At 40.7% G+C, this 15,248-nt stretch overlaps 1 protein-coding gene across 5 annotated transcripts in view; it reads left to right on the forward strand.

Annotated features, from left to right (window-relative positions):
* DAAM2 (dishevelled associated activator of morphogenesis 2) overlaps window positions 1–15,248 on the forward strand; it is a 202,568-nt gene that overhangs the window by 125,997 nt on the left and 61,323 nt on the right. For all 5 annotated transcript variants that reach the window (XM_075496208.1, XM_075496207.1, XM_075496209.1 and 2 more), the window contains 2 exons: window positions 1,439–1,533; window positions 8,269–8,602. In XM_075496208.1, the coding sequence (XP_075352323.1) occupies window positions 1,439–1,533; window positions 8,269–8,602 (429 nt within the window). The remainder of the gene's footprint in view (window positions 1–1,438; window positions 1,534–8,268; window positions 8,603–15,248) is intronic.

The raw sequence follows: 15,248 nt of genomic DNA on the forward strand, positions 1-15,248 counted from the left end.
ACCCCTAGAGTTAAACACATCTCCCTATGCCAGCTGTTCAGCATAAGACAGCAAAGGCATGTAGCCAAATGACCACCCTCAGGATCCGACATGTGTTGGCACCACATGGTTTGCAAAAGCAAGCAACATGGGAGCGCTTCCAAGGGAAGTGAGGTGTTGGGGGGCAGGGGGGAGGGTTAAACGAAGTTCCAGTGAGAGGAAGGTTTTCTTTGGTGCTTGCTAAATAGTAAAATAAAGACTTAAATATTTTTCTGTAATGGGCCACAATTGTAGCTACTCAGATTCCACCACTGACAGGTATAATATCAGATCCCTGACAGATGATACTAGTTTAATCGGGTTATTCATTTGAGAAGGGGTTCAGAGCTGCTTTCCAGATACCACTGAGTGATATCCCCCAGAAGTCCTGCCAATAAGAGAGGCATTTATCCTCTCTATTTTACAATTAAAGCAACTAAGAAGACATAGCTATAGGCTAAGAATTTCCAGCATTGAGACTTGACTTTTTAAAAAGTCCCGCAATAGTATATGCGATGGGCACTGCAGAGCTTTGCTTCATGTCACAAGGTTGCAGTGGTGCTGAGTGCTGGACCCCTGATTTCCTGATATCCCACTTTTTTTTAATGGTATTGTTTGACTTTGAGAACCTTATTTTTTGCATGTATTCCACTCATCATCTCTCACCATAATTTACAGTGGCCCACAGCATCTTCAGTTCCAGTTGACTGCAAGCTCTAGTTATCTCAAGTTGCATACCAGGGGAAAATCTAGTCTCCATGTGCTTCAGTTTACTTGTTAAAAAACAGGGACAGGGATTTTATGATGCCCCAGCTCTTTGCAGTAAATGTTCCTAATTAGCAAGGGCAAAGTGTATAGGGAAAATCAGTATCTTAAAACAGGTGATATACTTGGCGTGGGGAAGAAAAGTCAAACTTGCATGTACACAAACTGTAATTCAGGGTACTTGCAGGCTGTTTAGTCACTTGAAGAAAAAGCTTTTATGCTTTGAAACCTGACACACAAGTCTGGGGGTTTTTTTCTTCTTTTTTTTCCCCCCAAATCCCTCCAGCCATGTCAGTCTAATAAAAGATATTACCTCTCCTTACAAACTTTGCCTCACATATCCATAGATCACCACAGCAGATCACTGTTCCAAATTAGGTACAGTTTTCTGAGGGCATACTGGCAAGTATGATTTTGGGGGGGTAATCTGAGAACCCTAGTTTAGCCAGTGTGGCAAAGCAGTATGCTGCTGCCAGTCCACATGAGCAGCCTCATCTGGATTCAGTTTTGTAGCTGAGGCGCTGCTTTCCTGGTGAGAGGTCGGCAGGCACCTCTGCATGGGTTGATGGGATAGTTGTTTTTCATAATTCCCAGCCTGTCTCTTAGCTTCCAGGCAGCCCGAGCTTTCCTGATTGTCATCTTCCTTTCTGAACAGATGCAGACTCTGTATGCTTTCGATGAAGAAGAAACAGAAATGAAAAATAAAATAGTTGAAGACTTGAAGACAGCTCTGCGGACTCAGCCCATGAGGTAATGTTGTTCATCTTTCATCACAATTCACTGCCTCCCTTTGGTCAGATGTGACACAGGAAAGAGTGGCAAGAACAGAAACCTCATTGTCTCACCTCACACAAGCCTCTCTGATATTTCAGACAATCCACAGAGAGCCCTGCAGTCCCTGGTCTGAACCTGCCTAGTTGGGAGGGCACACTAATGCTGAAGCATCTAGCTTCAGGAAAATAAAAGACAAAGTCTGCTGTGAAAAACCTGTGGCAGATATGTGCAAACACAGGTAATGACCATGAAGATCAGATTCTAGACTTCATAGCCCCCTGAATGTCCCATGTAATTTGATTCATGTTCAGCAAAATTTCAGCCTCTACTCTGAACTTTTAGTTCAGGCTGCCCCTTATCTTTAGTAATGTGAACTGTTTGGTACAAACCAGCTAATCCATCTGACATCACCTGGTTTGGCATTCTTCCTGTTCTACGTGTAACTGTGGCATAGAGAAATGTTAAGAGACTTTATTGTGTACTGTGTCTTTGAAGGTAAGGTCATCTTTGTTTTTCTGGGAACAAAGCTCTGAACAATAGCAAACTAACTAGCATAGAAACCTTTTCCATTTAACACTTTGAAGAGCATTGTGCAGAAGCAATAACTATAGTTGATAGGATCTCAGGAACCACTCAGTCAAAAAGTTTCTGAATGTCTTTGTATTGGGCCCAAAATAGGCCAAATGTGTTTGCATCCATGCCACGCTGAAATCATAGTTTCGGAGAGCTTCAATAATGCCTAATCAAACAGGGTTTTTTGGGGGGGAACCTAACCAAACCAAAAAATTAAATAAATAAATTTTTTAGTTGTTTTTATTTATCTCAAAGAATTTGCATTGCAGTTATGTTGACTTGAAGTGAAGATATTTCTGGGACTTCTTGCAGGGCTAAGTGCTGATTGTGCTTCTCCCCTTCATGATGTTTAAAAAGTTGACTGCATGCAGCTTCTCACCTCATGGCAACTATGAGGTAGAGCGCATCAGCTTAAACCTCAGTGTTTCACCTCCTGTTGTGAGAGGCTGTAAGAGAGCACAAAGCCAGATTCTGATGCTCCTCTGAGGCATATTCATCAGACTTTGGTAACTTTAGCATGTGGTTAGGGTGACTGCTTTTACCATGAAAGTGGAGAAACAGTGACCTATATTGAGACCTAGCCAAGGGGATAAGTGACTGTTTGATCCTATCTATCACTGTCCTAAAGCAGAGAACACAGTAAAATGCAGCTGGACTTTATGTTAAAATGGAAGCTAAGACAGCTGCCAAACTCCCAACTCTCACAAGGATTTTAAACCAAAGACCTGTGCTGTTGAGACTTGATGTAGCAACTCTATTCGGTTTGAGCTGGTTTGATGCTTCCTCTGTGAAAGTGATAGCTTTCATTGAGCATAGCCATAGCAGGAAGGCCTCTCTGCTATGCCCAGCTGAAACACTTTGGTGGCCACTGTTGGTTGTTCTGCTCTGTCATTTTGAATAGGACAGCCTGGTCTCCTTGTTGAGAGCAAGGCAATAGAGAAGAAGAAAGAGAAATGTGTTTTGCTCAAAGTTTTGCAAGGTTTTCCTTCTCAGACCTATATTACTTCTGCTGTGGATCCCCTTGACAACAGCTTCATCTGTTTATAATAACCCTAACAAGCTTCACTACAAGCATCTATGAACTGCCCTATAAAGTGTTCTCTTCTAAATCGCTGGCGATGGTTATGGGACTTTTTTGTTTTTAAATGGTTAAGCCAAGCCAAATTTTGAGTTAAGTCCTATGTCTCAACTAATTTCCAGCGACTCAATTCGTTAGCTGCCAAATGGGCTGCATGCCAATGCCTGATCAACAAGCCAATTTCTTCTTGATGGAAAGGTTGCAGTAGAGAGGCCCTTGGCTCCATCAAATCCCTCTCATAAGCAGTATGATACCCAAGCCTTCAAAATACTAGTCTTTCTAGTTGAATTTGGACATCAAATCCTATTTTCTTTGCCATTTCTGTTCTTCAGGCCTCTGAAGAAAATAGAGACCTAAATTCACACAGGATGAACTGTCTGGAATCGATTTGTGATGGTAGGGTACACAGGAGCTCTGACAGCTTACCAATAGGCTCCTCTGCTTGAATTCTCTGATCTAGAGGAATCAAACAAAGAAAAATGCATGTGTTTGGCCCTGTGTTTTATTTTAGTGTAGAACTGTATCTCTTCTAGTAGAAAATGCAGAGTAATGGTACTAATCTGTTCCTCTGTTCCAACCCACCAGTTCTAACAGCAACAAAAACTGAAGCAGACCTACCCAAACTCAAGTTCCTCTTTGGACAAAAGGTGACAGAAGCATCCCTTGGCAGCTAGTTGGCCCCCTTTGAGCAAATGCATTTTGTTCTGCTATTTAGGAGCTGCCCTGAAATAATAAAGCCAGGTTATGTCCCAGCATGCAGGAGCAACCCCAGCCTTAGAGAACAAAAGCCCACATCTGCATCTTGTAAGGAAACACATTTTCTTTTAGGTTTGTAAGAACTTACGAGTATAAACAAGTGTGATGACAACCTGTTGGACAGAAGCAGTGAGAGAAGAGCTTTTCTTTTGGTATTTTAGTGCCCAAAAATGGACGTTCAGAAGTGCACCAAAAGTAAAAACTTACATGGGACTGGAAAAAAACCCACTTCTTGGAACCCCAGAAAAATACCTGCTTTAGTCTGAATCATTACTAACTCCTTTTGCTGTCTGCTTTTCTCCTTTTGTTTAACTCAGATTTACCTCCTGTTATTTTTGTTTGATTTAGCCATGTTGCATTCAAGTGCATACTGGAGATGATCATTCATGCATCCAGCAAGCAAAACCCATTATGCTGAATTTTTCAGCAGTTCAGTAGTTGTCAGGATTATGTGTGCCCCCTGATTCAAAAATTGATGCTGCAGGGAAGCGTAGCCTTGGCTGTTAACAGGGTGGGAACATCCTGCTCTCTGCACACGCACAGCATATGATCTTTCTGTCTTTCCTGAGCTGGATCAAGTCTCACAGGGAGGCTGTCCCCCCCTACACTTGGAATCCATCAGTGGGTCATTACCTCTTAGGCTGCACCGCATCTGTATTTGGATGAAAGGTTTGTTATTAGAGCTAGCTAACTCATTCTGATCAGCACTCTCTAAAACTTGAAAGGTTAAGAGGCGCCCTGCCTTTTAAAGTGTGCTAAACTGGTCAAGTGAGAGTCTGAGGTGAGGTGAGGCTTTAATTTGCTTGTTTAGCACCTATTAAAACACACCCTGCTTTATTTACACTTGAGTTTTTGAATGTGTTAGCCGGAATGCATTGGCAAATATGCTTAACTTTACACCTTTCAGTCTAGAACAAGACCTTATTTTGCAGCATACAGGACGTATAGGATGACAGTTAGTTACATACGTGTATATTGTGAGGAAGAAGGTACTTTATTTGTATGAGCTGGGTTTGCCTTTGCACATAAACACACACACACACACACGTCCCTGCTTACAGACATACAGATGCACAAACGCCAAACAGTGTGAGGATTATGGCGCTCAGCCTGTCAGCTAAACTCCCACTTCTTTTTCTCTCCTGTACAGACGTTTACATACATACCCTCCTCACATACATGCTCACACCGAGCAAATTCTCATACTGAGAGTGTCTGTTGGCTCAGAAACTGCTGTCACCATTTCTTTATCTTCCTCTTGCATGATTTCTGGCTTTTCCAGAGAATAGTGAACTAAGTGTTTTGGCAAAGGAAGGTGAAAATCATCATTTGATTCCTGCTTCTGATGTCAGCTGAAATGGGAAGGTACTTGGTTTTGCTTCCTATTGAGTAAAGCATTTTACTGTTTGCTCTCTGGACTAGGAAGAGGACAGGGAAATCCCGACATCGTTTTAAATTATGTCATTAATCAAGGTCTTCGACACACACCACTTTCCTGCGCATGCCTCCTTTTTGGAATGACCTCATCCAAACAGTCCCAGAAAAATTGCTCTGCCAGTGAATTTAGTAAGGGATTGTACTTAATTGGGACAATGTGACTCTTGTGCATTTGCCATTTTTTTCACATGGTCATCAGAGCAGGCTAAAATACATGAAGGTTGTATTGCCTTGTATGTCTTGCCATGAGACCAGGTGTTCCATCCAGAAGTATGTTTAAGGGACCCGTTGTTCAGCTGCTCCTACTGTATGTTTTCTTTTGTCAGTAGAGCTCTGTATTTTCAGAAAGGTATCCATTTTAAGTCTTCTCTCAGCCCTGGACCTGAAAAGAACAACAGAACATCAGCTTTTTTTTGCCTTTTTTTTTCCTTCCCTAAAAGATGGAGGGAATAGCTAAGGTATAGGATGGATTCATATAACTGAACTTTGGAGGTGAGGAGGAGAAGGAGAATTTAAATCAGTCCCTCCATAGTAGAGGCAAACAGCAACTCTGCTTTTTAGGCCCAGGTTAGAGAAATGCTTAGAAGTCATTGGCATCACATTGTTTGGTAACAAGTTGAATTTGTGCTTATTTTGGTTCCAAATACATCCTTCACAGCAATTCTTTTAGCCATGAATGCACTTATTTCAGTTGTCTTTGGCATGCTAGCAGCTAAATGCATTACAAAAACTGAACTAAGTTTTAATCTTTCTATAATGAGTTTAAATAACAAACTGCTTTGAGTGACTTACCAAATTCCTGGTGCACAATGTTGATCCCACTCTCTGGCCTGGAGGCAGAGGGGCTTTTGCTCCTATGATTTGTTAGGATAGACAAGATGATGCATCCAAAGAATGTGCAATCAGACCTGTGTGAAACTTGGCAGAGTGACTTAGCAGGGTTCAGCTAAACCTTTTTTCATTTTTGGTGTGCATGTATTCCTGTGTGTGCTTGCCCTTACTCTGATATTCACTTTGAAATTAAATTTTGAACAAAACCCAAACCTCAGACAGAAACTTTGTTGAAAGCACCAGGTTTTTCCATGTTTCTGGTCAAACTGCTGGCCCAAATAAGCTGAAAGTTGGCAAATCTATCAGCATAGTGAGCATAACTTTCAGGTAGGGCCTGAAAATTCCTGTGTGGTGTGGGGTGTAACCACCAGAAGACCATACATACGTCAAGTCCATATTATCCAGGAGATATGTAAGTATGGCTCAGGTTTGTCTTGCTGGTGCAGAGACATGAACAGAGACCAGTGAAATTCAGTCTTTCAGTATGGTGCTTCTATTACTGATGCATATTAGGAACAGCATCTCACTTAAGGACAGAAAAGAGAAAGACAGCACATTAGGAAGTATCCAACAGGGAGGAAGATGGGCTGGGTAAAAGCAAAATGATACAGACTTTTGGTATTCTTAATTTGTTACACAGGTGGCAATTGTTAACAAACTTTTCATTTGCTTGAGGTGTCTTTCTGTGTTGTGCTGTTTAGAGCATGGTCATGGATGTATTATAGTTGGTGTACATTTTGATAGACTGAAAATTCAAACATCTTTCACATAGTTTTACATTCAGACATTCTAAAAAAGTGTACCTGCCTGAATTACCTGTTAGAGGAGGCAGGAGGTAAACAAAGCGATCTAGAGAAATTATTTGCAGGCCTTTTCATGTCTTTGAATCCCCATTTTTAAGCCTGGGAACTCTAAATGAAACATTGCTAGAATGATTGGTTTGAACTGACATATAATTCCATTCATTTCTAATGATTTGTCTAGGAGGCTGTCTGCATGGTCTAATTTGACCCACCTGGATTTTTTAACCCTGGTTTTCAACAAAACCTTAAACTTTTCCAAGGACTTTCTCCTATATTGTTTTCATCCTCAGTTTCCATAATCTTAACCTGAAGAAAGGCAAATTTTATGGCAGAATACAGTAGAAACAGAACTCTAGTGATGTCAATAGTCAAAATAAACCTGTCCTACTATAGGTTCAGTCTTCAGTGTGTCATGTGGTAACTGATTTATTCTGTATTTCCTCTATTTATGATGTTTTTACTGTACATTTTGCTACTGCAGGTTGACAGTGGACCTGTTCCATCCTTAATATACGTCCTCAAACTAAAAACAATCAAACAAACAAACAAAAAAATGCAACCAAGGCCTTTATAGGAGCTTTGCCTTTTACTGAAGTACATGTACCTTTTAAACTTTAACTTTATATGTTCCTATAGGTACATCACAGGATCAGAGTGTGAAGTCAGTACAGCTGACAGACACAGTGCTAATGAGTTCGCCTCTGTCAGTGTACCCACTCCTGGAGGTGGAAGCCTATAAGTAGTATTGGCTAAAAGTTTGATCTAAGTCTAAAAATGGTTTTCAAGGTAATCTGAACTCTTAATTAAAAGTGTGGTGATGAGTCTGTAAGAAAATGTATCTTGTGTGTATTAGCATGTATGTAAGATGTAGCAATTTGAAAGTATCCTTTCAGCCTTGAAAATGCAGCAGCTACTGGGGTGGACCACAGCAGGTGTTTGGTGGTAACAGCAACAAAGAACACAGTGACCCAACAGTAGGGTCATAAGGTCAGAGAATATAATTACCCTGAAACTACGTGAGACACCATTATTAGCTAGTCTGTTTTCTTTTTTGTTTGTTTTGTTTGCTTTCTTTTGTTTTGTTTTTCTTAAATACCTGGGAATTATTCTCTGAACTTTAGGCTAAAAACTAGCCAGCTCTTACAGATGCAGGGTTGAATAATAAGGTATCTTTTGAATAAATTGCCTTTGGTCTGCTTTCCTTATTTTTCCTACCTGTTTTTTTTTTTTCAGGTTTGTGACGAGGTTTATTGAGCTGGATGGCCTGAGCTGTTTGCTGAACTTCCTGAAGAGCATGGACTATGAGACCTCAGAGAGCCGTATACACACATCCGTTATAGGGTGTATCAAGGCACTGATGAACAACTCCCAGGGACGGGCTCATGTCCTCGCTCATCCAGAGAGCATCAACATCATCTCCCAGAGCTTACGGACTGAGAACATTAAGACCAAGATTGCTGTGCTGGAGATCCTAGGGGCTGTCTGCTTGGTACCAGATGGTCACAAGAAAGTCTTGCAAGCCATGCTTCACTATCAAGTCTATGCTGCAGAAAGAACAAGATTCCAGGTACAAGGAGGATACTTTGCCAGAAATACCCAGTAGAATGAACCTCTGCAGGGATTGAATTTTACAGTGCATGTATTGCAAACTTGCTAGGTAGTAAAAAGGCAGTATTTCTCATTTTGCTTTAGGAAGGGCACTTCCTCAAATAGATTATCAGCATTTTTTTTTTTTTTCAAGACCTGATTGCTTGTCATTAATGCTAACTTAAAATCTCCTATATTTTACCTTAAAATGAGGGTTTGCTATGTTAAATAAAAGCTGCTAATCTGTTCATACTCTAACCTGATGGCATTTCTGGGGTGGCAATCATTTGTTCTGCCCTGGAAGCCAAAGCCACAGAATTCCAGGAGCCTCTGTCCTGATTTTAAAGCCCTTAATTTAGTAATAAAAGAATTGTGGATTAAATAATAGACAGTGGAGGCACTTCAACTACCACTTAGCAATCAACTTGTGAATTGTCACCTCTTAGCAATTGTTTGCTCAGATATCTCCCATTCAGAACACAGAAGGAAAACTCAGTCTCAGAGACCTTGAGGTGGTAGGTCAGTAGATCATTGACAGGCTTTTATTGTGGATACTGCTGGCTGCTATTATGACGCTCCTCTTCCTAGTGAACTGAGCACCTTTACAAAAAGATATAACAGAATCTGTTGCTGTGTATGAAGCTGTAGCTCCTAAGCTTTGGGGTAACCTCACCCATTTACTGTTCATTCTTAGGTGAAATGATAAGGGTGGTGTTGGGCCAAGAGGCCCTGGATCCTGGTTTCTGTCAGCCATTATCTCCTGCCTCCTCCTCAGTTAATGCATCAGTGGATTTTGGGCTACAATGAGCTATGACTGTAAAAGTGAATGGGGAAACAGTCTGTACTCATGAACAGGAGCTGCCAATGTTTGTTGTTACGTGCACTATGGGATTCACTGACTGTGACTCAGACCTGAGGCTGGGATGCAGGAGATCTTGGCTTGGTCCTGGCAGCCAAGAGGGCAAACCACATCCTGGGGTGCATCAAACACAGTATAACCAGCTGGTTAAAAGAGGTGATTATGCCTCTGTATTCAGCATTAGTGCGGCCTCACCTCAAATACTGTGTGCAGTTCTGGGCCCCATAATTTAAGAAGGATGTGAAGATCCTGGACTGTGTCCAGAAGAGGGCAACAAAGCTGGTGAAATGGCTGGAAGGAATGTCCTATGAGGAGCGGCTAAGGACTTTGGACTTGTCTAGTTTGGAGAAAAGGAGGCTGAGGGGTGACCTCATTGCTCTCTACAGCTTCCTGAGGAAGGGAAGTGGAGAGGGAGGTGCTGAGTTCTTCTCCCTGTTATCCATTGATAGGATGCGTGGGAATGGTTCAAAGCTGCACCAGAGGAGGTTTAGACTGGACATTAGGAAGCATTTCTTTATCAAGAGGGTGGTCAAACACTGGAACAGGCTTCCTAGAGAGGTGGTCGATGCCCCAAGCCTGTCAGTGTTTAAGAGGCATTTGGACAATGCCCTTAATAACATGCTTTAACTTTTAGTCAGCCCTGAATTGGTCAGGCAGTTGGACTAGATGATCATTGTAGGTCCCTTCCAATTGAAATATTCTATTCTATTCTATTCTATTCTATTCTATTCTATTCTATTCTATTCTATTCTATTCTATTCTATTCTATTCTATTCACCTATGTGTGGCATTGGCAGGTCCACCCCTCTATGCGCGCTGCCCCATCCAGCTTGCTCTCTAGTAAATTAGCTGAAATGGAGAATCCTTCCTGAATTAATTTGACATTCTTGTATACCTTGGAGCCAGGTGGGGGTAACCTTAGATGCTCAGCAAAAGGCAGTGGTAACTCACAGCCCTGACAACACTTGTGGTCCTGTGTTAACTTATCCTTACTTGACCAAGTGACTCTGCTTAATAAGCCCATATGGGAGATAGACGCTGAGTTTACTCAATGTCTCCTCTTTGGGTCTTTGCTCTCTCTTTTTTTTCTTCTTCTTTTTTTTTTTTAATTGGTTTAAAATTTACTGAATAACTGAGATAAGTCATTGCTGGGCAAAGTGTGGTAGTACAAGTCTTGTTGTGAGCTTTTGAGGAATCTGGTGTAATGATTTGCAGATGCTTACCAACTCTCACATTCATGAACGAATACTTTGCATAAATGCTTGCTTTTTCCATTGGGGAAAAAAATGAAAGATAAATGGATACTCTCTCTTTTTTCTTTCTTAAACAAAACAAAAAACACCCACCCAAAACCCAAAATGATTTAGCAGAAGGATGCGTTCTTGTTTGCAATTTCTAACACTCGTGTCCAGATGCTAGAATGGGATTTTCCACTACATACAGCAATAGCTTAAGTTTAATTTTGAGGAGGTAAGGGTTCATCCAGAGACCCTCATCCATCTTCAGTCATTTTCTTCTAACAAAGAGACTGGGGATTTTTTAAATGCTGATGAAACAAATGTGGTTGTGGTCTTCCTTACGTCTCAGTGGAAGGTTCTCTGATACTCTAGAACTTGTCAGTTAAGAGAGTGTTATATCTCTTTGCCTCTTGCCCTCCTACACCTGTATCTCAGAATGGTCTTGCAGCTCATTATCAAGAGAAGTATCCACTGTAACTTGACTATGGGAGGCTATGTTAAGAAAAGGATCAGCTGACAATGCTTATCCTATACCTTTTCTGTAAACTTCAAAGATGTGGTGTACAATGAAAGGCAGTGAAAGCCTATTTTTCTTTACCCTAGTCCCAAGTGTAATCCTTGTAACCCTGACTTTGCAAATATCTGAAGAGATCCTTCAGGTTTCAAACTGAACTCTTTTGCGGATGTGTTTCCTGTAGCTTGAGTAACTAGCAGCATCGCTCAGTGTATTGAAGTGTCCGAACAGCTGAGAGCTTGCAGCTTTAGGTTGATTTTGACTGACCACACCTAATCACTGTTACGTTGAGAATGATACCCCACAACGGAGGATCTGGCAGAACCAAGAAACAAGGATTCTTTCTGTGAAAAGTAATAAAAAATGAACTAAACTGTAGGAACAGGAGAAATATACTTTGAATGTGCAGAGTAGGAATTTATTCCTTTGGCTTTATGGTTCATTATTGCAGACTGATTCTATTGGGGGGGGATGGGAAGAAAAGCTGAGAACTGTAAAGGCACTGCTCAGTCTTTCTCTAGATCTAGCTCCATAAAACAATGGCCAAATTAGAGACACAATACCTAAGAGGAGAATAATTTCAGATTCTCAGTTTTGGAAATCAGACTTGGTTCTTGCGAAGTAAAAAGTGTAGGGCTTTCTGGAAACTGTACTGAGCTCACTTTTATTGGAATGTCCAATAAATAATTTACAGGTAACGCTGACCTCTGATAACATCAATGCAATTGTTGCTCTTCCTTAAGTTGCCTTCCTGACAACAGTGGTTGATAATATTCTCCATTTCTTTCAGCCACCTCGCTGTCAATTTATCCTTCCTTACCTGTGAAAGCTGGCACTTTGTTTGTGTTCTATGTGTTTGGGTTTATTCTCCCCTCTTGCAGATTGCAGTAAATCTAAGTGTCCCACTCTCCCCATATCATCTGTGGTGACCAGCACTATGTACTTTGAGGAATCAGGAGGTAAATGTAAGAAACAATGTTCCAGATCTATTTTTCCCCAACACAAATTGTTTTCTTTTTTTTTTTTTGCCTTCTTGCAGAGGAATATCATGGTTATGAATAAAAATTTGGGGTGCTTGGTTCTGCTTCTACTCTTCTTTGTAAGAAGGAGGAAGAGAGGTGCAGAATTATTTACTGGCAACTATCTAAAACTTGAGCTCATGCATAACTTGCTACTGAAAACTTTAGATTGGAACAGATTATTTCCAATTTGCACATGCTCAAGCGTGCTGGAGCGATGTAGAGATCATGTGTTTAACACAGTAACATAAACCATGGCATATTTCGTTGAATGTCAGAAGTTTTTACTGGTCAGTGTTCTAAGCCCAACTCTTGCTACCTGGCGCAGCTAGCCAAAAGTAGTCAAGAGGACCCAGCCACTGGTGAATTAGTAGAGAAGAAAAGCCACGACTTAAGATATGGTTCTTACTAAACTTGCATTTGCTCTGTCCTGCTATAACTCCTACTATTTGAATAGGAAACTTACAGCTTTATTCTAGTGTATCTAAAGTCAAAATCCAAATTACAGTGAGATTCCTGAGTGATATAAACACTTGTAATCCCAATTAATTTTACTAAATTCCACCAGGTCATACCAGCTGAAGACCAGTAATCAAACTGTGCTGAAATATTTTGGAAAGGATGTCCTTGCTTTTTGGTGTGTTCTTTTTTTTTAAATTTAAGTTAATGGAAAATATAGATAGAACTTTTATGAATATGAAGGACTATCTCCTTAACAAAATTTCATATTTTGCTCTGAGTGGAAAATCTGATGTAAAATATTGCTTCTTTCTAAATTTCCAGCATTTCATCTACTGACTTCAATTATCAATCTAATCCTTCAGAGAGGAGTCACTGTAAAGCTGTGGGAGATTCTCCAGAACTTATGCCTTTTAGTACTAAAACTTCACCCTGTATCTCTGCTGTTCAGTGTGTTCACAGGTCTATCGGGATCATCTTTGTCTTGGCACTTACAACAAGATTCTATACTTTATGTTTGTGTCTGAATTTATATTGTGGCTGTTCCTATTTTCTCACATTTGCTGCAGCTTCTTGCCTGAGCTGATCCCTTTGCCTGCTTTAATCTTTGACCCTTCTTTCATGCTGCCCTTCTGCCTGGAATAACTCTCCCTTTAATGTCCAACAGGCAGTCTGCAGTTCCTCTTTTAAGATATTCCTTGAAAACTGTCCTCTTCAGTGTAGTATTTCATCTTTACTCAAATACCACAATAATATAAAGGCATCCTTCAATCTCCTTCCTGAGGCAATCTGGAAAAGCTCTGTCTTTTCTTCATCCAATTTTTGTTTGAAATATGCTTCTTTGCCTACAAATTCTACTCTGCCCCTTAAAGAAGAAAGGTGAAAGAAAACATTGGAAAGCCAGACAATAAACCCTCAAAGCAGAAATGTGGAATTAGGAAGATGAGCCCTTGGTGCCCTTGCTGGGATTCTTTTCCATCTGATGTATTCAAAATCAGTACTAGTGTAATTCTGTCACTGGCTCACTGTGTGACCATGAAAATGTTGCTTTATCTTGAATTTCTTAGGTGCTTTTCCTATGAATATGGAGGTTTCTAAAATGCGATGAAAACTGCGAAAGAAGAGTCTCTGATTTCAGTGTCATTTATGTCTGCTTTATCCTATTTATGACTGGTTTCCTTTGTGAAAGGGGCACAATCTTACTCTTCCCTGAGCTGTTGCCTTTCTGATTATTGTTATGCTTCCTGCTTCCCCTCATTTCTCCTGTGGAGTGAATGCGTTGTGTTATGACATTGTAACACGTACTTTTTAACATGCCATATTTTGAATCAAACTAATGTTGCAAAGTCATAATGCTGTACTGGCCCAGAAAAGTATATCGGGATGTTCCAGTGCCCTTCCAGCCTAGTTTGCTGTCTGAAACACCTGCCCAGCTGGGGACCCCTGTGGGGAGAAAGAATTTTCCTTTTAGTCTTGAAAGAGCCTAGGTGTTAGATACTGTCTGAAAGGAGCTGATTTCACTTGCCGATGAAAATATTAACTGGGCTGCTTTGGGCAGAACACTCTTGTTTTCCTCCTTAATGCTGCTAGAAATTTTGAAGCTTGAGGTGAAGGAATAAAGGAAGCTTGGTATTGTCAGTTGAAAAGGTGAAGATTAGGAGCATTCCTTCCAGAGCCCCCTTGTCTGGTTTATGTTAAACACCGTCAGTACAGACCATAATCTGTAGGGAGAAACCTGATCAATTTGGAATTGTAGTAGAGGAGCTAACAAGGAACAAATTAAAATCCTGTATTCCCACTTGATTTGCTTCTTCCCCTCAGGGCTCATCCAAAGCCTGTTGAGGTTTGCTGCAGATTGAATGAAACCCTACTGGATGTCAGTGATGAGGAATAATGGGATTAAGTGAGGAAAATTTTGCTTAAATAGTAGGAAAAACCTTTACAACCATAAGATCAATTGGGCCACAGAGCTGGCTGCCAAGAGGTGTGGTGAAAACTTTTTCACAGGAAATGTTCAAGTGAAGACTTGAACCGCAGCCATTTGCAAAGGGTTGGAGATATTGGAGTTCGGCCACCGTGTGTGGGTGTAGACTCTGATCTTTAGGAATTGCATGAACTTATGGTGTTTCCTTCTAGAGCTGAACAATCACATGAAGATGTGCTGCTCTTCAATTAGCTTAGTGAAACCCAGAGTTTTTGTTTTTCTTGCCCTGAATTTGGCTTGGCCCCCACTACATTCTGCTCCTAGTCCAGCCTTCTGAAATGAGGGATAGAAAACTTTTGTTAACATCCTTCAACTTGTCTGGATGCTGTATCTGATATGTCGTTGCATAGTCTAGCATGTTCGTAAAAGTCTGTGAGAATATATGGTAGGAATGAGGTCTCTGAAGAAAAACAGCAAAACCATCCTTGGTTTTGATGCTTCTCTAGTAATGGCTACTTAAATTATTCCAAGAAGATACATGTGCTTTGGATTTCAGTGTCAAATCTGACAGTAACAGAACTAAATTCTCGCATTTATTTCACTTCTGCTTATT

This window comes from Mycteria americana, chromosome 3 (genome assembly GCF_035582795.1).
Source record: "Mycteria americana isolate JAX WOST 10 ecotype Jacksonville Zoo and Gardens chromosome 3, USCA_MyAme_1.0, whole genome shotgun sequence".
Taxonomy (NCBI): Eukaryota; Metazoa; Chordata; class Aves; order Ciconiiformes; family Ciconiidae; genus Mycteria; species Mycteria americana.